This window comes from Chanodichthys erythropterus, chromosome 16, assembly GCF_024489055.1.
Source record: "Chanodichthys erythropterus isolate Z2021 chromosome 16, ASM2448905v1, whole genome shotgun sequence".
Lineage (NCBI taxonomy): Eukaryota > Metazoa > Chordata > Actinopteri > Cypriniformes > Xenocyprididae > Chanodichthys > Chanodichthys erythropterus.
In genome coordinates this window covers 27375690-27402052 of record NC_090236.1, presented here as the reverse complement: position 1 = coordinate 27402052, position 26363 = coordinate 27375690, and the positions used below count along the sequence as shown (strand labels likewise).

At 38.2% G+C, this 26363-nt stretch overlaps 1 protein-coding gene across 4 annotated transcripts in view; it reads right to left on the bottom strand.

Moving 5' to 3' along the window:
• Nucleotides 1–240: 240 nt before the first annotated feature.
• pik3r2 (phosphoinositide-3-kinase, regulatory subunit 2 (beta)) overlaps nucleotides 241–26363 on the bottom strand; it is a 44073-nt gene continuing 17950 nt past the window's right edge. For 3 of the 4 annotated variants that reach the window (XM_067363150.1, XM_067363152.1, XM_067363151.1), the window contains exons 3-16: nucleotides 22859–22951; nucleotides 22216–22287; nucleotides 18898–19038; nucleotides 18528–18726; nucleotides 18326–18411; nucleotides 13995–14100; nucleotides 13802–13900; nucleotides 13458–13638; nucleotides 10821–10946; nucleotides 10591–10733; nucleotides 10286–10489; nucleotides 10130–10201; nucleotides 9413–9586; nucleotides 241–4441 (exon numbers count right to left, since the gene is read on the bottom strand). In XM_067363150.1, coding sequence (XP_067219251.1) covers nucleotides 4252–4441; nucleotides 9413–9586; nucleotides 10130–10201; nucleotides 10286–10489; nucleotides 10591–10733; nucleotides 10821–10946; nucleotides 13458–13638; nucleotides 13802–13900; nucleotides 13995–14100; nucleotides 18326–18411; nucleotides 18528–18726; nucleotides 18898–19038; nucleotides 22216–22287; nucleotides 22859–22951 — 1886 coding nt within the window. In that variant the 3' untranslated portion in view covers nucleotides 241–4251. The remainder of the gene's footprint in view (nucleotides 4442–9412; nucleotides 9587–10129; nucleotides 10202–10285; nucleotides 10490–10590; nucleotides 10734–10820; nucleotides 10947–13457; nucleotides 13639–13801; nucleotides 13901–13994; nucleotides 14101–18325; nucleotides 18412–18527; nucleotides 18727–18897; nucleotides 19039–22215; nucleotides 22288–22858; nucleotides 22952–26363) is intronic. The other variant, XM_067363153.1, reaches the window with a different exon arrangement.

Here is a 26363-nt window from a genome sequence, read left to right as displayed (position 1 = left end):
CATGCAACTTTAAAAAGATTTGTTGCATAAAATTCAGACGCCTGGCATTCTTAGAAAGAGGAACAAAAATATTGTCAGCATATTTAATGATTTAAAATCATTCTGATCCAGCTGTTGGTGAACTTTTATTTGAAATATTCTCTATGTTGTTGCTACAGATTTTCCACCCCCAGGTAATCCAAGGACACATGGCAAAGTGTTTGTCAACTGACCAAACAAGTTCACGGTACGGTACTTTCTGCTGCTTCAGCGTGACATTCCCTGTTAAAAGCCACGGGATCGCATCACACATCACAAGATCAAACTGATGACGACAGACAAGAAGGTGCAATAGACTCAATATCTTTTTATTGTCTTAAAAATAATTCCATCTACCTATTAAAGAGCCGTATCTCTGTAATGCTTGTGTACCTGTTTGAGAGAAACAACACTGATGCAAACTGTACACTGAAAAATCTGCACCCAAAAACAGATTGGACAGAACAGAAGTAGTAAAAGGAAACAGAAGTATGTACACACACACACACACACACTCTCACACACACATATCCAGTAGAAATGTACTGGGTAACTAACAGTGCTCCCCATCCTCCATGTCTAATGGCACTTTGGTGTGCATCATCTTCAACAGACTACTTCATGCACTCAGGGGAAACAAGACAGTAAGGTATCATTTAGTTTAAAGAGGTAAAGGATAATTAGTGGTCATGTCATAACCACTAAATACAAAAATACATGTCTATTAAACATTTGACCCTGCTGTATCTTATTTTCAGTTTATATCTAGTCATAGAAACAAGGAAGGGGAAAAAAGAACTGCTAATTTTAGTCAATGCTCCAACTGAGACCACAGAAGGAAGTTAGATATCAGGATATAATTTTCATAACTTTTCATTCTGGACTTTTATCATTCTATGTAACAATCAAGGAAGAAGAAACCTGGGAAACCCGCTCTGGGTCATAGCTGCATTTTTAAAGACCATATTAAATTTCCTTTTTATTCAGAAGAAAATATATTGCGAGGTGAGGGAGCACTGTTTAAAGTGAACAAAGGAGGAAAACAAAATCTTCAAGTTTAAAACAACAGAGAGAAAGAAAAAAAAAAAAAAAAAACTCTGTCTGACAGATTCCTTGCAGGACCAGACAGAGCACATTTGAAAATACATCTTCTATTTGGTTAATCTGATACTGTAAACATTTGTAACTGTACTGAATGGAAGAGAAATATTCAAGCTAGCTTATCTTTGAATCTGTAAGGTCATTACTTACAATGAGAAACAAAACACTGACATACAATTATAGTATCTCTTTAAAAAGGAGTTAAAGAAAATAAAAACAAAGAACAGACCCACTTCAGCACGATCATAACACATTATGACATTATAGGCTTGTAACTAAAATGTGTACCTAATCTATTTCTGTTGCTCATAAAGACTGTCAAGCTTCATTAATTGTCACTCATAATCACCTCAAGATGTGCTTGTATAGTGCATTTAGAGGATTTTACTCCACTGCTTTTTCTCACACGAACTCGTCACATCCAACACTCTGGCTCATTCTCTGTGCTCTCAATGACCCGACGTCAGTCAGTCAGAACATTCAAGGAATCATAACCAGTGTTTCTGTTCTCGCTCCACTGAAATAACAATGAAATAACTTCATCCTGTCGATGGGATGAAACTAACTGGAGTATACCGACAAACACGCTTACAAAACTAAAACCTGCTCCGCTTTATTGTCTGTTGTGGATTTATAAACTAAAATGAATCCATCTAAAAGGAGGATGTCAAAAGCGAAGAATACACTAAATTTAGGCAAGTTTCAAGGTTTAATTTCAACTTGCCCTTTAAATCAATTAAAATACACGCCATCTGTTTTTGATAGTTTGGTAGCTTATTTTTATTGTTTAAAATGTAGCCAGAATAAAAGCCTGTTCACACCAACATGAATGCTCAGAACGGTCAGATTTTATAGTATTTTTAGACCAATGCTTATAAAACCACAAACGGGCTGAATAAAATTGTCACTTCAGTCAGAAATTCACATTTACACAAAGTGCTATGCAACTTTTTGTTGGTCTGCAACTTGTTGCAGGTCTGTCTTTAGCACTTTATAAGTTATTGTTAAAATAATTAAGCTTATTTTTGCCACAGAAAAAAAATAAATAGAAAAGGAAATTGCAACTTTTTATCTCTTCAGAGTTTATATCTCACAATTCTGACTTTTCAGACAAAAAAAGTCAGAATTGCACGGTTAACTTGCATACTCTATATAACCTAAAAAAAGAAGAAGTTGTAATTACTTTTTTTTTTTTTGTATTTCATGGTGGGGAAAAAAAAAAAAATGGAACTGCAAAATGTAAACTGAAAATTTCAAGAAAAAAAGTCAGATTTGCAAGATGTAAACTCGCAATCGCGAGAGAAAATGAATGGGATTTTTTACTTCCAGAACCAAACTGTACTCTGTTGTAGCTTTATGTAACAGTGGCAGCGGCTCTGAGCATGTGACCAAAAGTATTTGCAGTTCGATGGATGAGAGACTAGAACACCTCTCTGTAAATGATGGCACGGGAATGTTCACGCCACTCTGAAAGCATTACCAGCCATTCAATCAAATTAAAATGTTTATCGCACTGAATATTTGTCTTGGTGTGAACAGGACTTAAAAATGGATGAAATTACTTCTGTTGTACCTCAAATTAACATCCATGAAAGTGCATACTGATTAAGACCAAACCTCATTAAAAGCTTACAAGCTAACAGAGTTATTTTTAATTACAAATAAGAGGTCTTTAACTTGCTACTCCCAATATATTTGTAATTAGAATGTGTACTTAACAAAATGCATTTGATGGGATGATCCTCCTTTTGGTTGTAGGGCTCAAGGAGTATTTTATATTATATTATATATATATAATTACTGAATCTATGAAAGTGAAGCTTTCTGTACTGCCCCAATCCTAAGAAATCTTCTCAGGGACACATGGGCAGAAGGCACTTTAAAACCATTTCCGCTCCAAAAATGTGATTAAATCACCGATTCTTAGTAAGCAGAAATAAAATTGCTATCTGGTTCTGCTCGATTTATAAAGCATATGATCACTCATGAAAAAAAAGACAGAAAAATTCATCCAGGTGACTGTATCATGTACAGACGAGGGTATCATCTGACAACACTAGGGGGAGTACAGTTACAAAACGCCCAACAACCATTAGGACTCATTTACTACCACAATATAATCAACTTGCACCTGATAATTTCCTCAAAAATCTGTAATCATACCCAGGTGTTTTCACAAGAGGGTTTTTCCATTCCATTTTTGCTTGCATCTGTTGAATAACCTGCTTTGCCCTTTTGAAACCGTTCTAAGCGAGTGAAAGTTCCTGTGCGCGTCGTTGCTTTGGGATCACATTTGTTTTGCTCTGGATTTTAACGGTTCGCTATAGCTACGCATCATTCTCATGTTACAAGAATCAAAAATAAAGCAGGAAGCACCAATACCAGCCCACAGAAACCATTAAGATGCCAGACTTCAGTTCTGTGGTGTAAAATCTCAAATAAAAGTACACAATCGTTGATGGCTATTTATTCTCACCAAGCTTTTAAGAGGCAGATTAGAAGCTAAAAGGACTTCAGAGTCCCTAGACCACATCTGATATATAAAAAAGGTTCGTTTCACATCATCTACAGGACAACTCACATAGAGAGGAATCTATTCATATGGTTGGCAGAAGCGAACTACCAAACAAATACACAGTGACATAAAGTTGCGTTCGCGCCATGTCATTATTACCCTAATTACGGTATAGCTCAGAATAGAACATCACGTGTTGTCATCTCGATATTACGGTAATTACGACATGCCGTGAATGCAGAATAACAGCTAAAAGATTGATTATCAACAGCTGCAACTTTCAGTTAATTCCTCATCTCGTCCCTGACCCGTGTCCTAATCGAAAATATCCAGGACTACGACACTAGTTCGATGGAATCATGTGACACTTTCCTCTCTCTTGTGTTGGGACAACAAATACTCAAGCTGTGATATTACCGTAATTACTGCAGCTGACTTTGATTGATACAGAAAACTATGGGCTTCCAAAAAAGCCATACGTTTACTTACGATAGTATACTGTGCTTATCTGTTCTCTATGATAAACATAAAAGTTTGGTGTTAGTATAGTTTGCTCTGTATAATGTGCTTAATCATGCTTTTATATGCGTGTCCTCTGGCATCTCGTGTCAGGGTGCTCATCTAGGCGGCTGTGCGAGGACCGGGTAGGCCAGGGTTACATTCAGTGAGTCGTTGTGCTGGACCAGAGAGGTGTGTTTGTAGTGCAGGACCAAGTCTTTCAAGGAACCATAAAGGTTGTAGGGCTCAGCAAATCCAAAACCTGTGGCCGTCTTGTAAACCATGCAATGCTTGATCTCTCCATCCACACTGTTGAAAAAGAAGAACATGCGTTATGAGAGAGGGAGATATTAAGGAAGTGTAGGTCACAGCTTGGGAAGAGAACTCTGAAGAATTTGATGATTCCAATTCCAATTCCTCTTAACACTTCTGTTTCCATTAATGATTCTTTTAGAATTTTTAAAATCAAATTTAGGACTTTTTGAGACTTGCACAAATAAAATAAAACAAACTGATACAATTTCAAAATAAATTTCACTTAAACAGGCCGAAGCACACATTCAACTGCATAACAGGATAACTGAAAATTTGAATTACTCAAGACTTGTTTTAATTCAACATATACATGTATTAAAATTGCTTTGTACCAATACATCAATACATGATGTTTTGATACAATGATAATGTGTTAAAAGAAATGCAATAAAAGGATTACTGTGCTGATACTACTAAATCTATAAGCGGAGTGTGTGCAAGGTTTAGCCTGCCCTTGGCCATGGACTCGAGACTAATTTTCTTACTCAAACCACTGACTGCTGCCTCTGATTGCTGCCCATAACTGCTGGTCTAGGATCAGTTTTCTCCAAAATAATAGCATATTAGCAAAACAGATATGGCAAACGATCCAGTGCACATCTGTGTTTGCGCTCTGGAGAGGTTTCTATTTACAATGCGTTTTTGCAGCATTATGCAATGTAGCCAATCACAAACATAACTGTTGATTTCTTGAATGCAGTGGCCAATCAGTAGCCTGGATGCCAGCCGAACTTAGCCCCGCCCACAACATTTTGAGGTCGGGGAGTTCGATCTGGACTTGATCTGTAGAGAAGTAATTATGCCCGAACAGAAACTGTTCGGACCAATCACATTTGTCAGGGCGATGATTGACAGATTATCACCAGAAACGTAATCAGCCACGTCATCAAAGAGCGCTTGGGTTGAATTAGTTTACAACAATGATGGCTGTTGTTGAAGAACTGAGATAAGTAGATTCCGCCATCGCACCATTATAGAAGATATCGACAGCGCATTAATTGGCGAGTACTCCGTGTATACTTATTCTTTTTACAACACCGACAAAGATTGTTTACGCTCATCTTCTATTAGTTCCAGCATGCGTGCAGTTGAGTTCTGTTGACAACTATGCGTCGCTCAACATACATCACTTACTCTGTAGCTCTGATTGGCTGTAGGTCTATCCGATTGAGGTCTTTCCTGGATCGGTTGAAATACACCCCCATAATCAAAGCCCATTGGAGCAGTATCAGACTCATATTCGAACTAGAATTGAGTATGACCACGTCAGGCTAGCCAATCAGAGGTGTTTAAGTTAGAATCCACTCACCGCTCAAAGAGATTCATTGTGAAGTCAGCTTCACTGATTATAACGGAACTTTGTGAGATCGCGATTAACAGTGACAACTTGTTAGTGATTATAAAGGGAGCGCTCGTTACGCGCTTTCTATGCGATAGGCTTTATAAATAATATATATATTTTCAGAATTTTAATAAAACTTGTTTTTCATACTTGGCCACATACACATCCAAAGCATATAAATGTGGGATTCACTCTCGAAATTGCAACGATTGAGATTGTGATGAACATAGCAATAGACGGGACAAAAATATGACATGTCGAAATAGATGTGCATTAAGGCTAGAGCACCCCCACTAATTTCAGAAGCACCCTTAGTGATTCGATTCTGGAACTGGGCCTGGCCCAAATGCAGGATTTGGCTGCATTAGGTAAGGCAATGGTTATTTGTTATTCATACTGGCTGCCATGCCAAATCACGTTAAAATTAACAGTGGTATGTGAATGCGGCCGCTATAAAAACAATTTATCGGGAGCGTTTATGCTCAGATGTGTAGGTTGTTGCTAGGCAACACATAACTTGAAACCATTTAATCTGTTTAAATGTTTGTTTGTTTGTTTTAAAGGGGAAACGTCTTAAAAGCCTTTCCCTGGAGTTGGTTCACCCTCCACCTATGTCTATATACTGAATGTGTTAAATAACATTCTTAATCTTTCGCTCCTGTGACGAGGCAGCCCAGAAAGAAACTACAAGAGTTTACATTGAATTACATGCCAGATACAGTTTATTGTGTAACCAAAATACCAATAATATTGTAAAAAAAAAAAAAGCATAATGAATGGCTTTGAATAATAAACAAGCCTAAAATACAGCAGGACTCTTATTGTAAAATGTCTATGATTTACTACTTCCAGCTGCTCATTCAAAAGCAGGGAGACAAAATATGCACAGTTTTAATCATCTACGTCTACATCATAAAGTAAACACTGTTATAATTCATCAACATTAGATCATAAGCAAACGCTTGGCATAAACGTGCACTATTCATTGATTGCAAACTGCTCTGAACCTGCACTGCATTTAGACTTTGATCATGTAGCACTCACATTAATTTAAATGATAGAATGATAGAAAACAGAACGCAGTCAATATACAATGTGTATATATATAATGTGTTTTTTTAATTTATTTGATGATGTTATGCACATAGAGTAAAGCCAAGTGTTTTTTACTCTGCTATGTGTCGCATGAAGTCAGCTTTCTGCTGCTTGCAAACAGAATCTTTAGAGGAGACAGCGGATTGACATTCATTTGCCGCCCTGATTGCACTGGCTATGCGTGCTTACGTGTGTTTTATGGAACTAAATACAACGTCATCAGCTAAAACAAACGTGCAAGTTACTTTACTTCCAGGACAAGTGTGCACCAGAGTCTGTGTTGCTTTCACGCCACAGTTCGAGCGCAACTGATCTCAGACCACCTCCTTCAGGTAGTCTTGGGTTCTTTTCTCAAAATTTGCAGCAATATTTACAGCATCAATATTCAACAAGCATTCTTGTTGTTTTGCTGTGAAAATATACTACAGACAACATTCTTTAGCATTGTTATTACTTTTCTGACCTCAAGAACCATTGCAGGGCTCCAGACTAATGTTTGAGGGCAGTAGCACTAGTGACATTAAAGGGTTAGTTCACCCAAAAATGAAAATTAAGTCATTAATTACTCACCCTCATGTCATTCCACACCGGTAAGACCTTTGTTCATCTTTGGAACACAAATGAACATATTTTTGATAAAATCTGATGGCTCAGTGAGGCCTCCATTGCCAGCAAGATAATAAAACACTTTCAGATGCCCAGAAAGCTACTAAAGACATATTTAAAACAGTTCATGTGACTACAGTGGTTCAACCTTAATGTTATGAAGCGACAAGAATACTTTTTGTGTGGCAAAAAAAAAACCCAAAAAAAAACATTTATACACAAATATCGACTTTATTCAACAATATCTAGTGATGGACGATTTCAAAACACTGCTTCATGAAGCTTCAAAGCTTTACAAATCGTTTGTTTTGAATCAGTGGTTCGGAGCGTGTATCAAACGTGCCAAAGTCACGTGATTTCAGTAAACGAGGCTTTGTTACGTCATAAGTGTTTCGAAATTTCAATGGTTCACCACTGGGGGGGCGTGACTTTGGCAGTTTGATACACGCTCCGAACCACTGATTCAAAACAAAAGATTCGTAAAGCTTTGAAGCTTCATGAAGCAGTGTTTTGAAATCGCCCTTCAGTAGATATTGTTGAATAATGATGAACAAATGTCTTACGGGTGTGGAACGACATGAGGGTGAGTAATTAATGACAGAATTTTCATTTTTGGCGAACTAACCCTTTAAGTCCTAAGGTGGCACCAGCCCTTGATTTGGCACCGCTGTGAGGGCTGACAGAAAATCACTGAGCTTGAGTTGAGATGCAAATAATATTTGGATTAATTTCATTAATATTTTTATTTATTAATATAGAAATTTATTTCATTAATGTATTTAATAAATATTAAAAATGTGGAAATGGCTAATAAGCCAATAAGTGCTCCTTTGCAGCATCTACTACAGTGGTAAATTTATTGTCTTTTTTATTTCTAAATAAGTGTTTGCTTTCCTACATCGTAAAACTTTTTGTTTTATAAATGAGGCAAAAACTATAAAGGATGAACAAATAATGTTTTGGACATCACATTAAAATAACATTCAAATTGGGCAATATTTAAAGCTTTGAAGTACTGGGAAAATTTGTGTGAAGCACTTAAAAGCACTCGAAAACATCTCTTGTTAGTGTTACTACGTTACACTTAGCCTACACTTTGTGTTCATGGCACAATGTTTCTCATGGTTTCCAGATTTCACAATGCTGGGAAGAAAGCACTTGAATTCACTGCAGAACTGATAACAACACTGTGAAATCTTTTGAGAAGCATTCACTTTCGACGCAGAATTCTCTGTCAAACCACGGATGTCAGATCACGTTGGCGCAGTTTGATCTGATATCTGTGGTTTAACAGAGAATTCTGCTTCTCACAAGATTTCACAGTGATGTTATCAACTCTGCTGTGAATTCAAGTGCTTTCTTCCCAGCGCTGTGTAATAATGGTGTCGTGTGAAGTGGGAATTATCAAATTTCTGATAGCACGTAAAGGCAGCATTAATGCATGTTAAAAAAAATCTGCAGCAATTAAGAAAAAAATGCAAGCTCCTCCAAACATTGCCGAGTTTGCTTGATTTGAATCGCAAAATCCTGGAGGGACTGAATAACTGCATATTGTCTCAGTTGAAAGCTGTATGTTTGATTCACTAAAGAAATCTTTTCACTAAAGAAGTCTTTTTCATGAGTCGGACTACACTGTATGAACTATTTTTCTGATTCACTAAATAAGAATGGATTTATTAGAATCATTTGTTTTGTTATCAGACTACTCTAGTCAAACTGAATGTTTTGACCTCTAGGTTTGGTGCTGCAATGCTACTGAATAAGTAGTGGAAGAACACACTTTGTTTAATACCACTTACAGAATTGAATGTTTTTTCCTTTTTTTTAAATTTTTTTTTATAGAACCTGTTCTGAATAAGCAGCTAAGTTGCAGCAAATGTGAAGCTGGATGCAGTGAATAGAGCATTGCTTTAGTAACTCACACCACAGAGCAGGCATAGGAGCCTTTCTTGGTCTGGCTCTCTCTGATGAGGAAGGTGCCGTCTCGTTTGCCTCTCAGGAGATCCTCCGCCTTTGTGCGCTTGATGTCCCCAACGTACCAGGAGCACTCGTCGTGATGCGCTTGATCGTCATCGTCGTCCAACAGAGAATAGAAGCTGAAAGGTCAGAAGTGGAATAATGATTTTTTTCTATATCTGATTTATGGTTCCATTTTGTTTCATTAATGAGCATTATGAAATAAGATATTTTAGTTAAAGTTCCTGTTTGGTTTTTTTTTGTTTTTTTTTTACATTTTTTATGCCATGTCATCACCAAAAAGTCTATTTTCATGGCAAAAACAGTGGTTTAACATACAATGGCAAACAATAAATAAATCCACTTATATCTCTGTAAAATTACAAGGTAAAGTCTTTCAATTTAATATCTGACAGAATTTCTATTTTTTTTTGAGGGGGAAAAAAGCATAAATTCAAGAATTTTCTAAATAAAACCTTTATGTCATATGCTTGACAGTGGAATCTTTCAGTTATGATGAACTTGACTCAGCATTAGTTCATGATGATGTTTAACCTTTTTATAATGTTAGGATGTCCACATTTATGTGCAAATTCTCTAAGTGGTGTTCTACTGGACTAATGTGCCTGGGCCTGGCTTCATACAAATGTCACACTTCCATAGACAGACCGAACAGAACTTACTCTTCTGATTCGTTCATTACACCCAGCCATTCATTGATCTTCCTTTGCTTAGTGCCTTTCTGAGTCAACCATCTGCAAAAACAATATCAGTGTTGTTAACATCACCAGTGAATAAATAACCAGAGTACGGTGTTTCCTACCACATGGTGTACTTACACAAGGTATTGGTCCCTTAGCTTCCTCAGCTGTATGAGGTCTGGTTTCAAGCTGTTCATCCTCTTGTCTATCTCTCGATTGTCTGTGGCTTGCCTCTTTAAGTCCAGTTCCAATTTTCTCTTGCTGTCATGAATCTCTGTCACTCTGGACTTCAGTTTCTCAGAGTTGCTCTGAATTCTAAATAGACAGTGAAAAATATTCCCTCTGACATAGAAGGCAAAACATGACTCAAATTCAAAGTAACACCAGGGAATAATGGATTGTATAGATATATAGCTGTGATGTGCAATGAAAAGCAAGACTACCTCTCAATCTCCTTGTCATTGCCTTCTCTGCGAAACTTCTCAATGTTCTCTCGGCTGAGGCGCTCCTGGGTCTCACATTGCTCCTTAAAGATCTTGATGGTCTCATTAAAGGCCTCTATGGCTGTTCGCTTCATCTGCAGCTCCTGAGAGAGATCGAACAGAGCATCTCCGTTAGTGACTCAGTTAATTAGATCCCAATGCATTTGAAGGAGAGATGAAATGCAGCCTACTTGTGATGTGCGTGTGTATTCTTCATACAGTACATCATATTCATGACTCTTCTCCTGATACTGCTCGTGATAAACCTTCAGCTGCTCTCCTACTGCCTCAATACTGTCCTCTTTCACAACCTGATCCTGCGGAGCACAAGAAGATGTGTTCACAAGCCTTATTTACCCCAAAATTCATTCATAGTTGGTTAACTAGAGAGGTGCAAAACTATATTAAAATCGACTAGTTGTCTGAGCGACTAGTCGACAAATCGGTCTTAAGGAAGTTTGCATAATTAAGGTCCCAATTTACTCTCTGTGCAACGCCATGCAGTTTGCAAATAGTCAGACACTGCCCAGACTATTTAAAGGATTAGTTCACTTCGGAATGAAAATTTCCTGATAATTTACTCACATCCAAGATGTTCATGTCTTTCTTTCTTCAATTGAAAAGAAATTAAGGTTTTTGAGAAAAACATTCCAGGATTCTTCTCCATATAATCGACTTCACCGGGTTGAAGGTCCAAATTGCAGTTTCAATGCAGCTTCAAAGGGCTCTACGCGATCCCAGACAAGGAATGAGGGTCTAATCTAGTGAAACGACAGTCGTTTTCTAAAAAATGTATATACTTTTTAACCACAAATGCTCGTCTTGCACTAGGCCTGCGATCCGCACGCATGACGTAATCATGTTACAAAGGTCATGCATGACGTAGGCAGAAGTACAGTGTCTACAAAGCAAATGTGCAAAGATTAAGCCAAATGCTCTTTACAAAAAAGGGTAAAACAACGATATCAGATGGTTTTGAAGTTGGAGGAGAAAATTAGAAGAAGTTTTTCGCCCTACCGCAGTACTTCCACCTAAGTCAGGCGTGACCTTTCAACGTAATGTATGGCACATAGCAGAGCAGTGCAAGACTTGTGGTAAAAAGTACATACATTTTTATTTTTAAAAATCTTTCGTTTCGCTAGACATGTCCCTTATTCCTCGCCTGGGATGGCGTAGAGCCACTGAAACTGCAATTTGGACCTTCAACCCGGTGAAGTCCACTATACGTATGGAGAAGGTGAAGTTCAATGTATGGAGAAGAATCCTGGAATGTTTTCCTCAAAAACCTTACTTTCTTTTCAACTGAAGAAAGAAAGACATGAACATCTTGATATGGGGGTGAGTAAAGTATCAGGAAATTTTCATTCAGAAGTGAACTAAACCTTTAAATAAGTGCTGTGTGCTATGAGTGGACAAATAGGTGAACAAATGGATCTGAAAAGATTTCCATGTCAAAGAAGGGGGAACCTTTGGACACACCAATGGCAGTTCAAAGCTGTTTAACAGTCAGCGCAAATTTTTCTGGAAATTTGTGCTGGCGAGCTGATTCGAACCACCGAAATGAACTTTTTGGGACAGATTTTGTTCAAAATCACAATTGTATGTTCTTCGATTTCGCTTTATGTATATCAAGGCCTTTTCATCTGAACTCAGTCAGACAAGTTCCTTTAAGCAGCAATAACGTAAGACACACTATTGAGTTGGAATGCACTGATGTATCGGCCAATAATCGGTAACGAATCGGCCACTGGCTGATTGTTTAAAAACAGCGGATGATTAGGGCCAATTATATTCCAGTCAATCAAAAGGGGGTGGAAAAATGGAAAAACTCGAACTGTGTGTGAAGAAAATGTCTCTTGTGTTGAATTTAGGGCTATCAAAGGTTGTGACAATAAAACGTTAACAATTAAAAAATAACAATGTTAAAGCAGACTCTATTTGACCCAATGAATCAACTGTAGTTAAAGCAAGGTTTACCAGGTCAGTGGTTTTTCCCAATTCCAACACCAAACATTTTGTAGAGTGCCAGATCGAGTAGAGCTTATTTACTGTTAATTATATATGTATGTTTGAATAAATTTGTCATGAAGACAAGTGTTTATGAAAACTACCTTATGCAACTGAGTTGTATACAAACATTTCAGATTTTAAGTGTAATTATATCTGAAAATAAATTGAATATTTAGTTGAGCTGTGTTTGAGCTGTGCTGTTTTACTAGTTTGAGCTGTGCTGTTTTAATTTCAGCCTCTAATATTATAATAATGTACCAAATGAGAGGTTTCCTTGTAAAGTTTCCAGCATTAGTTAAGAGTTTTTTTTTTTCTCTGTAAGAAAATCAAACAATCAATATCGGAAGATATCTTTCTGGATAATCGGCTATCGGTATCAGGAGATATTTAGTATTGGTGCATCTCTAATATTGAGTTCAAAACAGCCAGATGAAGCACAACATATTGGATGCAGGGGTTGGAGTAATTCTAAAGTTGGAGATTAATTCTAATGACAAATTTAGTATTATAAATTATTATTATATACCACAAAGCTAATTGAAACAGTGTCACTAAAACATTTAAATGTGAATCTAACATCATGTGGACTACTTTTAGGGTGCTTTTATGGTTTTTTGGAAACTGAAAATCTGTGGTCACTATGAACAGTCGTTATATTGAAAAGATCTTTAAAAAATAAGTTTGGTAGATCTTGAGGGTGTTTAATTAATGGCAGACATGTCATTTTAGGCAAATTATACTATTAACGTGAAGACTGTGTGGAAAAGAAAGCATCAGTTTGATCAGTTTGAGCATTGTGAAGAGCAGAGGCGTCGCACCTGCTGATATTTAGATACGGGGAAGAGCAGGCGAGTGTCCAGCTTGGCGTTGTAATGGGTCAGTGACTCGTGCCGGTAGTGGTTGATGAGCTCCACCACAGAAAGAAAAGTAAGCGGTTCTGAGAATCCGTACTTCCCCCCGCGGTGAAAAACCTTGATCAGTTTGTTATTGCCTCCTTTCCTGGAATAAACAACACAAGGCTTTGATCATGTTGTGTCCCTGTTAGAAATTCCACTTTGTAATCATGCATATTAAACAAATGATACAGCAGCACACCTACGCAGTGTATTCAGCTCCTATTAGATATCACACAAAATGCAGTTTGGCCTGAGGGAGCGCTCACCTGAGGGTCAAGGTATACTCCCCCTGCACTTTGCTTGACGCATCCCGCACCAGGAACGTACCATCAGGAGTGTCTCTCATCTTCTCATTCACCTCCTCTCTAAACCCGTGTGGATCAAATAGAGATTCATCATATACAGAAATGTGTGATGATCTTAATAACAGCTGACCTGGTAATTATGTCTGTGGTTTACCTTGAAATGTCTCCCCAGTACCATTCAGCGTCACTCAGTAAGCTGTTGTTTCCATTGGTCACAGATGAGGCCATGGCTTTGGTTTTGGGCGGTTTAGGTGGGAGCGCTGATTAAACAAGGCAAATAAGATACAAATATTTGCAATTAAAATAAATAAATCTTTGTTTATCCCCATACCACTGGGACCAACATTTGCTTTTACGACTTTCATGGATCATCACCATAGAAACGTGCAATGTTATATTACAGCAACAGTGTCTCTGGAGCCACCTGCCTTGCTCAAGGGTGTAATGGTGATCGCTCAGGGAACAGCCCTGCAACCTTTTAGTTGCCAGCCTAGACATTTAGCAATGACAAGATGTTTTCTCTTCTGGAGTAGACTTTATGCTTGCACTACAGGGAAGATGAAGATTTTCTTTTTTTGTGATGGCAAAGCTGAATTTTCAGCATCATTACTCAGTATTCAGTGTCACATGATCCTTCAGAACTCATTCTAATACGCTGATTTGATTGATGATAACAGGAAATGTTTCTTGAGCAGCAATGTTGAAAACTGTTTTTCAATTTTTGTGTAAACCGTGATATATTTTTTTTTTTTCAGGATTCTTTGATGAATATAAAGTAATAATAATAATAATAATAATAAAGAAAAAAAACAGCATTTATTTGAAATAGAAATATTTAGTAACATTATAAATTGCCACCCAATAGGTTGTTTGCAATCACGTGGTTCTGGTGACGCACGAAATCCCGATGGAAGGCAAGCAGAGAAAATTAGAATGGAAGAGATGGAGAAAAGTCCTTTCTGTGCTGATTTAGAAAGGTTTAAACAGAAAATCACAACATATGATGGACGTGATCCTTATGTTATGAAGAGGAGCGACTTTTTTACTGAATCGAAAGACTTTCCTGCCATCGAGGAGGTAGATATAGAGAATGTGAAGCTGCCGCCACGCCGTGTTCAGTTCTAGTTTGGTTTGTTTATATGGCGCTGCCTTTCTTCTAGTGATGTTAAGGGCAGTATTTTCATTTTCTGTCATGATTGTGAAAAATGTCACCATTGTTGGTCATTTATGCTGAATCGAGAATTGTAATAGGAACTCGCATCGTTCGAGGAAAAAGACTGGACGGTGTAATACAAGTTTTGCCTTGCTTGAGGAGGTGAGGTAAGACGACTAGCAAATGTAGCTAATAATGTCAGCTAAAACTTAGCTGAGTTTTGTATTTGTTTTTTGCGTATTAACATTATGTTTGCGAGTATGACTCACTCGCTTGTGAATGATTATAACTTGCACACAGCCACTTCAAAACTGTTCACGAGCTTCTATGGGTTTAATTTTGGTTGTCATTTGATGAAATAAATACAAAAATACAGCATGTCGGTGTCTGTCCTCTGAATGTGACCCTCCGATTCTCCTCCGTGGCCATATGGGAAAGTGAATATTTACAAAGACAACATTAAAACTAGTTACATTTACACGCTTCCAACAAATAAATGGATCGACTTCTGTCAGCTTGTTAAACATTTATTTTATTTGGACATTTTCTACCATACGATGGCTGAAGCAGCAGCGCGTGACACTGTTCTCATGGTAACCAGATCAACATTGTGAACGGAATACTACAAAACTGAAGTGAAAACACCAAATTATCATTCAATAGGATAAAATAGCTTCTCTTCCCTGCAAATGATAGCCTGAAGAACGTGAATATTTAACCAAGTCAAAAACAAAAGGCAAGCAGGTATCCATATTCATTTCAGTATCAGCAGACGCAAAACGCTATAAAAAGGCGACAACTTTTAAAGTAAAAAAAAAATTAAATAAGTTATAAAAAACTGTATAAGTTATGTAAACAATATAAACACCTTCTAGGTTCTCGATTTTAACGGTTTGAGCAACCATAAACAACGCAAAACATACGAATTTTGAGTTTTTGATAGGATTCCTATATAGAAAAATCAGTCCCTGCCCTCCAGACTCATTCGCGCTGCTGCTGTGACGTCATGTGCAAACAACCTATTGAAAGGTTCTATCTGCATTCTGAGCAGTTCTGAGATATTGAGCTTCAAAGTTTTTGCATTCCAAACTTTGTGGATAGACTCTTTTTGATTTTGAAAAACACAGTATTTTTCACATAATTTACTTATCTGTATACCGCTGTTTCCACTGTCATAAAAACGGCTGATGACTTCCTTGTACTATGAAGTCCCTCCTGCAGAAATACGTAACGAGTTCTGATTGTGCCAGCGGTTCCTGTGTTGTGATTCGACAGCAGCTTAGCGCTCCTTGACCAGAAAGGTCACGCCTCTTACCATAACGTGTGCTGCACATAGTTTTACATGTGGATTATTGTGGTGTTGTGCCGAATGAACACAACAGACAATAATTCCCGAGAGACTGAACTGTTTAATCTCCACAAGCAGCGACAGAAAATGTACAACGTTAGCACTCACTCAGAAGAGTACCTCATACGGAAAACAGCCATATACATAAACATAGTCCCCTCTTGTGGCCATTATGTGCACTGCAGTCCAACATTAACTATTGCAGTAAGGATACCACAATTATAATTTTTGGGAACCGAGTTAAACATAAATTGTAACCATTGATCTCTAAGTACAGCGTCCCTGGGAAGACCAAACAAAGGTGATTGGACTGCGGGATGAAAATAACAGCGTTTCGACGACATGGCGACAAACACACTCTACAAACGCAACTCTTGCTCTTCTCTGTGGGAGCGCAACAAGAGCACGCCCCCTTTTTTTGTGTATTCCTGTGGGCGGAGGTTAGTCAAAAAACTGTTTTAGTGACATCATTAAAGAAGGAAGTAGAGGGATGTAGTCCAAACTGGCCGTTCGATGTAGGCAACTTCTGTTAATTAAAATATCTCGCTTGGCATTGAAATTTGAGCTTTAAAAATTTTATAGATTTTACAGATACTCTAACAACAACATTACACACTAACTAAAGTTTGAAACATGGGATCACGAAGAACAGGACCTTTAAATTCGGTTGTCAGTTCACCTTTTAGTGCTTAATCACGTTCTGTACACACAGTGCCATAAAATACAGGAGTGACAACCGCATTCTACAACCGAATTAACTCCCGAAATATACAGATAGTGACAACCGCATTTACAGAAATTTTATGCAGTGTATACGGAACTAAACTGAACAACTAGTTGTTAATAATGTTTTGGCCACGATAATGGATACCAAACACGAGAGACGCCAGAACATTGCTATGTTTTCCAAGCTGTCAGTCATCACAGTTTCGAGAGGGAGTCGTGTTCCATACACACGTAACGATAATTTAGGGATTCACTCTCGCATTTAAATGCGGTTGTCACTCCTGAAACTTACAGTGTGTATGTGGCCAAAATTAAAAAAACAAACAAACAAACAAAAAAAAACATTACATATATAAATAAGTAAATAAGTTGTCATATATAAATGTTAGAACCTTATAATTCCAATGTGACAATGTTGTTAATGTCACTTTTGATAAATTTTAACCATCCTTGATGAATAAAAGTTTAAATTACTTTAAAAAACAAAATAAAAATTCTGAGAATATGTGAAATAAACAGTAGGTCTAAGGTTTCAAAGGAGTTCAAATATTGTTTTAATGAAGTTGCGAAACTTGTACATAGCCTAAATGCCCAGTAAACATCAAAGCTGAAAGGGAGTGTGGAGAAACTGAGTCGGCAAAGATTCATTTTTGTTTTTTGCTTATGGATAAAAAGAAGTTTGAAATACCTTCGTGGCTTTATACTGTAAACGTACTCCCCAAAACCACCCACACTGATGAGAGCTCCATTTAGACAAATATGTAAATATGTTAATATGTGATGTGTGCTTTCCTCTCAATAACAAAATAAACATTCAACAAAAATAACAGTGGTAAGAAAACAGCAGTTTATAAAAAAATCATCTGATTACAGTGATGTGAATTTGTTTGCAATTCGGCACTATCCAAGTTAAGTCACATCACATTTATTGCATACTACTTTATAAAATATTGCTTTTAGAGCCACAAATATCTTAACTGTTATCTATAAGCCTTCTGTAATTGAAAAATGTATTCAAGAAATTTAATACAAAAAGAAAGAAAGATGTATAGTACAGAGAAATCTCATGTCAGAGTGGGATTTGAGCGAACGTCGTTTAACCGTTGAGCGCGAGCGGTAATATATATATAATGTTTTCCAGATAATATTTTAATAATTTGCTTTGGCTTCACTTTAAATCACAATATAAAAGCCAATTATTTAACGCTATATAAATATAATACAGAATATTCAATAGCAAAAATGGCAAATGACTCACCGGGAGGAGTCGGCTCTTGTTCCCAAATTCTCTCCAAAAGAAGTCTCTCAACTGCAACCGCAGGAAACCCCTCATCTTCTTCTGACCTGTAAATCAAACACATAGAAATGGAGATAGTTTGCACATGTGCAAATTTTCACCATACATTTCCAGAATTTGTCTCCAGCCAATAGAAATCAAAGAAACGAAACAGCACGCTCACCCGCTCACAGGGCCCCTGATCAGCAGAGGGCCAAAAATTTGCCCGAGGGTGTGAATGTCGAGGCCGTTGTGCTCCGCGTACTGGCAGACCTTCTCCAGGTGTCTGAGCAAATAATGCAGCGTCAGGATGTTCTGCAGTGGAACTTCAGGCTTCCCCAGTACCTCCAACAGCTGCTCTCGTCTCCTCACGGAGGGAACGTCTATTCAGGAATGACATCACCATGAACGCATGCGTCATCAAATGTGCAGGCAAAGACAGGGCAGACGCTCAGCACATTTGAGCTGTTTGTTCTCAGAGTTCATATAATTCTGTTACTTTCTATACACGGTTCTCTTTCGGCCTGCACGGATGAGTGAAAAGTGGCACATACCTGATTCTAGTTGCACTGCTGCCTGAAGGTCTGTATAAACAAAGGGAGGGATGATGGGGGCAGGAAGTTCCTGCAGGTACCGAATAAGAGTGTCCGAGAGTGCATGGATGTCCCACTGTCCCACGTCCAACTCCTGCAGCTCTGCACATGACAAATGACCGGTCACATGATGAAGCACACACCTTAGATCTAATCCAATACATCCCTTTCAAGCATATTAGAGTTACATAAATGTGTTGGTACTTATTGTAACCAAACAGCTAATCGCTGGGTAACTTTATCCTACCCTTATTTTGCCGTATCACTCCTAGCTATCACGCTTTTGTGATTACGTTTATATGTTATATAGAACATTTTCTGAGTTTAAGTGCTATAATCAGGTCCCTGGTGCATCTACCAAACCAGAAAATGTGAAAAAGGACAACCCAGTGACTTTGTTTTAGTAAGCCTTTCTCTGCAAGCATATGAAAAAACGAGCCGTTCAGATTTCACTCCCCTTGTGACATAGGAAGGGGATCTTATTATAATACTACTGCCCCCTGAATCTGTATGTTTCTACCCACGGCACCGCCATTTTGTGTTTGCAAGCGACAACAGTGTAACAACACTGGTCCTGGAGTGCAGCTGTCCTGCACAGTTTAGATTTAATCCTGATCAAACACACTTGAATGTCTTCAGGATTACTAAAGCTACATGAAGGAAGGCAAGTTGGGTCGGAGCAAAACTCTGCAGGATAGCAGCACTCAAGAACGACCGTCCCCGAGCTTGTGATATGTCTTAGCTATGTAAACATTATCACTGATCTATAGTCTCCATAAACTCCTGGCATCTGAGCCACTAAGGATGCAGTGGTGTCATTTTATTTATGAAGATATTGGGTATCATTCATGAAACACGAGCAGAACGAATTTGTGTGTAAATCGTGTGTAAAGTGGTTCTGGCGTAAATTTTCGGATTCATTAAAATATTTGTATTTTCCAAATGTTAGTTGGTACGAAAGAAATCTACACCTGCTCCCAGCCATGCGTAAATAGTGTGTTTAACATCCGAACGTTTTGCTCATTAATAATGCTGTGTTCACACCAGACGCGACTTGCGCGAATAAATCGCGCTATTCGCGCGTAGTTGGACGCTTGAACATTTTGAGTTTACTCGCTTCATTCACGCGTGACATTCGCTTCATTCGCGCGTGAAAATCCCTTCACAACAGACGCGAATTTGCGTCATGAGAGGGGCTCTCCCGCTCCTTTATGTGTCCCAGACTCTCCCACTGCTTTCTGCACACTTCCTCTGAATAAACACAACTTGTCAGTGGGGAAATAATTGTAAAATTACAGCAAATAAGCTCAATTGGTTGTCTTTAGTTGGCTTGTAGTCTTAATATGTATGTATATATATGTATATATAGCTCAAATTGAGTAAAGACCGTTTTTTACAACTTAGATTGTCCGACCTCCTCACTCACTTTCTTTCAAACACGATCCTTTTTATTTCTGTTTCTACAAATGTATGAAGATGTACAGCGACGATGATTTTGTCCTCCATTGTTGTTTCGAATTTCTGCCTCAGCTCGCTACGTCACGTCACTACTAGAGCAAGCTCCTGATTGGTTAACACGGCACGGAAATTCACCAAAGTTCGCGCCGCGTCATTCGCGCCGCTTCATTCGCGCGAATCGCGCCGCAGGATGTCAATTCGCGTCTTTGCATTGACTTAACATGTAAATCACTCGCGCTTACCGCTTCATTCGCGTCCGGTGTGAACGCACCATAAGGCTGCATTTTAATTCACCTTAATAAGGTACATATTTACACAGCAATTTGAAAAAATATTATATATAATAATTACATAAGCTTTTTCTTTTTACGTTTATTGTGAGAGCCAGTAATAGCATCTGCAAACGGAGCACTTTAATCAAATAATTAATGGATTTCAATAGCGCTGGGCAAACTAATGGCCCCTTAATTGTTATGGAAATTGTTTCCTATAAAATGGCCAAAATCCTTTGTTTGGTGTCATAATATGATGCCCATATGGTAATTGAGAATGAGCGTGCACGCGCATCCCATTTACGACTGATTGGAATTCATTAACACACATTTCACTATCACTTCTGACGTTTACGAAGTATTTGTGAATCAGGAAAAGAGTGGTAAGGTCTCTTTACACGCAAATCACTCACATATTTACTCGTATATTTACGAATGTTTCATGAATGAGACCCACTGTGTGTCCAGATAAATTCATATACCAGTATGTGCAAGCCATTTTACACCAGACTGCTTTGCACATGAGGGTCAGGAAAACACAGGATTTGCACAGAAGTTGATTCTCAAAGATGGATCGATACCAACTGTTCATGATCCAATTTCATATATATTTCGTAATGTTTGCAAATTGTCTTTCTGTATGTGTTTTGTTAGCACGTTGCTAATGTATTGTTAAATGTGGCTAAATTTACCATTGTTTCTTGCTGTATTCACGGAGACCAGAGCCATGTTGTTATTTTTATTTTTACCCCGAAAATGCTTGAAGCCTGTATAATTGATAAACTCATCTCCATTCTTATTGAGTCTCTCCAACAGTGTGTAGCTTTAGCCATGTTAGCCGTGCAACATGCTCCCAAACATTCAGAATTAAATTTTTGCAAAATATATGACATACCTTTGTGATCTGATATGCTGCATCATGAACAGTTTTTAATAATCCATTTTGAGAGTTTTATTTGCTGTGCGAGCTTCTCCTGTATTATTTATGCCTCAGTGTATTGGAGTCACAAGCTTGGGGGCGGGGAGCACGTGCTCATTTGCATATAAATGGTACACAGACCAAATCAGTGCATTTTTTTCTTCCACCCGAAAATAGGCATTTAAAACATGGTATAATAAAAAAACCATGGGGTATTTTAAGCTAAACTTCACAGACACATTCTGGGGATGCCTGACATCTTGTAAAAAGGGGCATAATAGGTTACCTTTAAAAAATTAGACGATAATTAAAAATATATTTTGTATTGTTATGATTTAATGCAATGTTTTTTTTTTTCTTCAATGTAATAATTTAATTGAAAGTTACATTTAAAATATTTTTAAAATTTCTTAGCAATGTTAGAGCTGATAACCAAAAAAATATTTAACGTACACAAGCTAATATCTACACTAAAATGAGACATACAGAAAGACCGCTACTAAGAATAACAAGCAAAAACATTAAAGCAATCAAAATCCTTAAGTCCTGATGCTGTATATGTTTCCAAGTATGTGAATAGAACTCTTCCACTTCTGTGCAAGAGAAGACAGTCAAAGGATGAGAACTTACCAGTGAGGCTCTGTCGTTGACTGTCAGAGGCTGAAGCGGTAGATGTCCTGTATAGTGTCCTAGAGTCCAGACCTAGCAGAAAATCGAGGTGTTAGCTCATCTCTCAAAAATAGATCTTTCATGCCAGCTTGGATTAGAGAAGCAGTTACATCTAAACATTAAATGTAAAAGCCCAGAGATATAAATATATCCAGTCACGCTATCGGAGAACTGGGAAAACAGCCCAGCTGAATCCCTGAGCTCTGTTTTAGTCTGTGAAGAAGTGAGAAGACGGCTTCAGTCAAGCCAGACAATCCGAGCGTCACTCAGTCTCTCACTCAGGGGGGAAAGAGAGGGACGGCTCACAGCGATAGAGGAAATCTGGATGGTAATAACTGCCATATGGTGCAATAACAAACATTTTTCACACCTCTGCTTCCAATATTATTTTCAATGTGGAAATATCTATTAAAAATACAATCAATTAAAAAAAGAAATCCAAAGTATTCGTTTTTATTTTCGTTCTTTCTTGTGGCTGGAGGCGCTCTGCAGGGACTCTTGCTCGCTCTGGATTTGCACGCTTCATATCATGTGTCAGGTTCTCTAACGAACAAACCACAAACAATAAAGCCCTTTACATGGCATTCAATGACAGAAGTATTACCTGTCTGCTCAATTGCTTCAACCAACTTAATAAGATTAGGGGGAGCAGTTTCCAGGTGTGTGAACTGTTTGGTCAAGTCCAGGTCTGGAGCAACTGAAACGGAAGAGAAAAAGGAGAATTTCAAATCAAACCTCTGCTTATATGCTTCTAAACAACAGCTGAAAATAATAAGAAGCTTATTAATGAACATCAGATACAGCAACAAAAATATACCACTCACTGAGCATTTTGTATAGGGGTCAATGACAAATAAGAGTGTCTAAGATAAAGGAAAGAAAAGCATTTTTTCTTTTTTTTCTTTTTTAACAAAGCCAAGCACAAGCAAGTTCTTTTTACCATTTTCAACAAAAGTTTACATTTAATCACTCAACTGTCATGTGGTGTAACCACCAAGTGAAAAGTAATAACATTTTCCTTACCCCTTGAATACATGTTAGTGTATACTTTCTAAATATATTTAAAAAAAAAAAAAAAACAGTTATCAAAAATTATTAACTCATAAATATCATGTTTTTGGGGAGTCACACATTTTACATCCGTAACTTTGCTTTGTCACAAAAAGCTCTAATTATCTAATATTTTAAGAGACTTGGTGACTCCCATGCAGTGGTCTGCAAGGGTCCAATCTATGATATCATTTCCCGTTTCATGTTTATTTTTTTCTCCATGTTGGTTGCACTTAGAACTGCACAATTAATGATTAAAAGATTGCAATCTCAATTCAAACACTCTAGCGATCTCATTCCAAAATGACAACGTTTCATCAAACAGCTTCACAAACAGTCTTTTCGACCACACAGTATTGTTATTTTGGTGTTGCAAATATTTAAATGATCACAGAAGTACTGGGATAAAAGTATATAGCTTGGATATAAACACTTATTTCTACAAAAGCGATCAAAATAGAGCAAATGCTTTTTGAAAGTAGCTTGGCACTTTGAACCAATACTATATTCCAGCAATACTGGAGGCTTCAGTTTTAGGACCGCATTTCTAGGACCCTAGTTTTTTGACAGCGCCACTTAAGCCGGGGACACACCTAACGATTAGCTGAAACATTCTAAGACTGAACTGAACACACATACCGATTGTTTCCTTCGACTGGAGCCGATTTTAATCGTTGACAGTCGGAGAAGTACACAAACGTTTACGATTGAGACCGCTGCTAAGCAACACACTGTGCGGGATCTTGAAAATGGATGTAAACAAACAGCTGGCGCTCTTCATCTGCAGCTATATTTGTGCGGAAAATAACAAAAAAAAAACATAGACTTTGTTCTCTACAGAGAGAATTTGAGGTGAGTAACTTTGTTAAATTAATCTATTTTTAGAGCTTGCACTCCGGTGGTGTCGGCCGTTGTTAAGCAACACTGTTGCGCCTCTGATAACAGCGACAACGAGCACTCAACATGATTTCAAAAACAACACATCCCAGCGCCAGATCGCCTGTAATTAACACAAATTGATAATCAACTAGAGGTGTTTCTTTATATTAGATATACGCGAGATGCTGCGAGAGGTTTCAAAAAGTGGTGAGGACATGTCCCACCCACCTATGCTCAAAGGGCACTTTCACTTTCGCGATCAAAGGGGCAGAGCTCTTTATATTCTCTCTGTATATATTGTATCATTAACTGTTAATTTTGTATCCGTATCTTTCCAGATAAATAATATATATACAAAACATGATAAAAAATAAAAAATAAAAAGTCTAGTCATTATCTTTATCAGTTGTTGCCCCCCTATTGGCTGGTGCCCCAGGACACTCGCTCAATCCCGTCTATGGATAATCCGGCCCTGTACCTGACGTTCAAAGCTTCCGCAATAGCAGCCCAGCTTCTTTCCTTATCACTTCTATTATGGTATTCCTTCGAAGATATGTTGTATAGACTTCGTACTCTTGCCAGAGTTCAATCAGTTTTTCCTCCATACTGGTTGTCCAATGTGTTTTTATGTTGCAAACGTTTTTTTTTTACGCCATTTCGCCGCTTGTTTACAATCGCCTGCCACAGTCTCCAAGGAAACAGAGACGTCATCGGTCACAAATATTATGCTGCCTTTACGTGCTCTCAGCGCTATTGTAAAGATGACTAAAGAAGACTTTACTTGAAAAAAATTTAACGCGAATTTGCTCGCAAGCACTACTTCAGAAGTGGGAATTATCAAATTTGAGAAGAATCTCTGTGAGGAGGACTGGCAATGACTGTTTCTAAAATTCTAAGACTAGAATCTTTAGACAAAGCACACTGCACGATTTTAAGCACCAACTGTAAACACCGACTGAACGCAACTGGTTCTGACTCGGCGCGATTGGACATGATCAGTCGTAAGGATCAAATTACATTCAAAATCGGGCTTACAATCGTTAAATGTGTGCCCGGCTTTAGCCAATGCTACTCCAACAGAGGAGACCCGATTCAAATTTCAAACAAACATTCACTATATTGTCGAAAGTACTATATTGACACACCTGTCCAAATAATTGAATTCAGGTGTTCCAATCAATTCCATTGCCACAGTTGTATAAAATCAAGCACCTAGGCATGCAGACTGCTTCTATAAACATTTGTGAAAGAATGGGTCGCTCTCAGGAGCTCAGTGAATTCAAGTGTGGTACAGTGATAGGTTGCCACCTGTGCAATAAGTCCATTTGTGAAATTTCTTCACTACTAAATATTCCACGGTCAACCGTTAGTGGTATCATAAAGTGGAAGCAGTTGGGAACAATGGCAACTCAGCCATGAAGTGGTAGGCCTCGTAAAATCACAGAGCGGGGTCAGCGCATGCTGAGGCACACAGTCCGCAGAAGTCACCAAATTTCAGCAGAGTCAATAGTTAGACCTCCAAACTTCGTCTGGCCTTCACATTAGCTCAAGAACAGTGCGTAGAGAGCTTCATGGAATGAGTTTCCATGGCCGAGCAGCTACATCCAAGCCTTACATCACCAAGTGCAATGCAAAGCGTCAGATGCAGTGGTGTAAAGCACGTCGCCACTGGACTCTAGAGCAGTACGTGTTCTCTGGAGTGATGAATCACGCTTCTCTGTCTGGCAATCCGATGGACGAGTCTGGGTTTGGCGGTTGCCAGGAGAACGGTACTTGCCTGACTGCATTGTACATTGTATAAGTGTAAAGTTTGGTGGAGGGGGGATTATGGTGTGGGTTGTTTTTCAGGGGTTGGGCTTGGCCCCTTAGTTCCAGTGAAAGGAACTCTTAATGCTTCAGAGTTCCAAGACAATTTAATGCTCCCAACTTTGTGGGAACAGTTTGGGGATGGTAGCCCCTTCCTGTTCCATCATGACTGCACACCAGTGCACAAAGAAAGGTCCATAAAGACATGGATGAGTGAGTTTGGTGTGGAGAAACTTGACTGGCCCGTTTGGTCCTGACCTCAACCCAACAGAACACCTTTGGAATGAATTAGAGCGGAGACTGCGAGCCAGGCCTTCTCGTCAACATCACTGCCTGACCTCACAATGCGCTTCTAGAAGAATGGTCAAAAATTC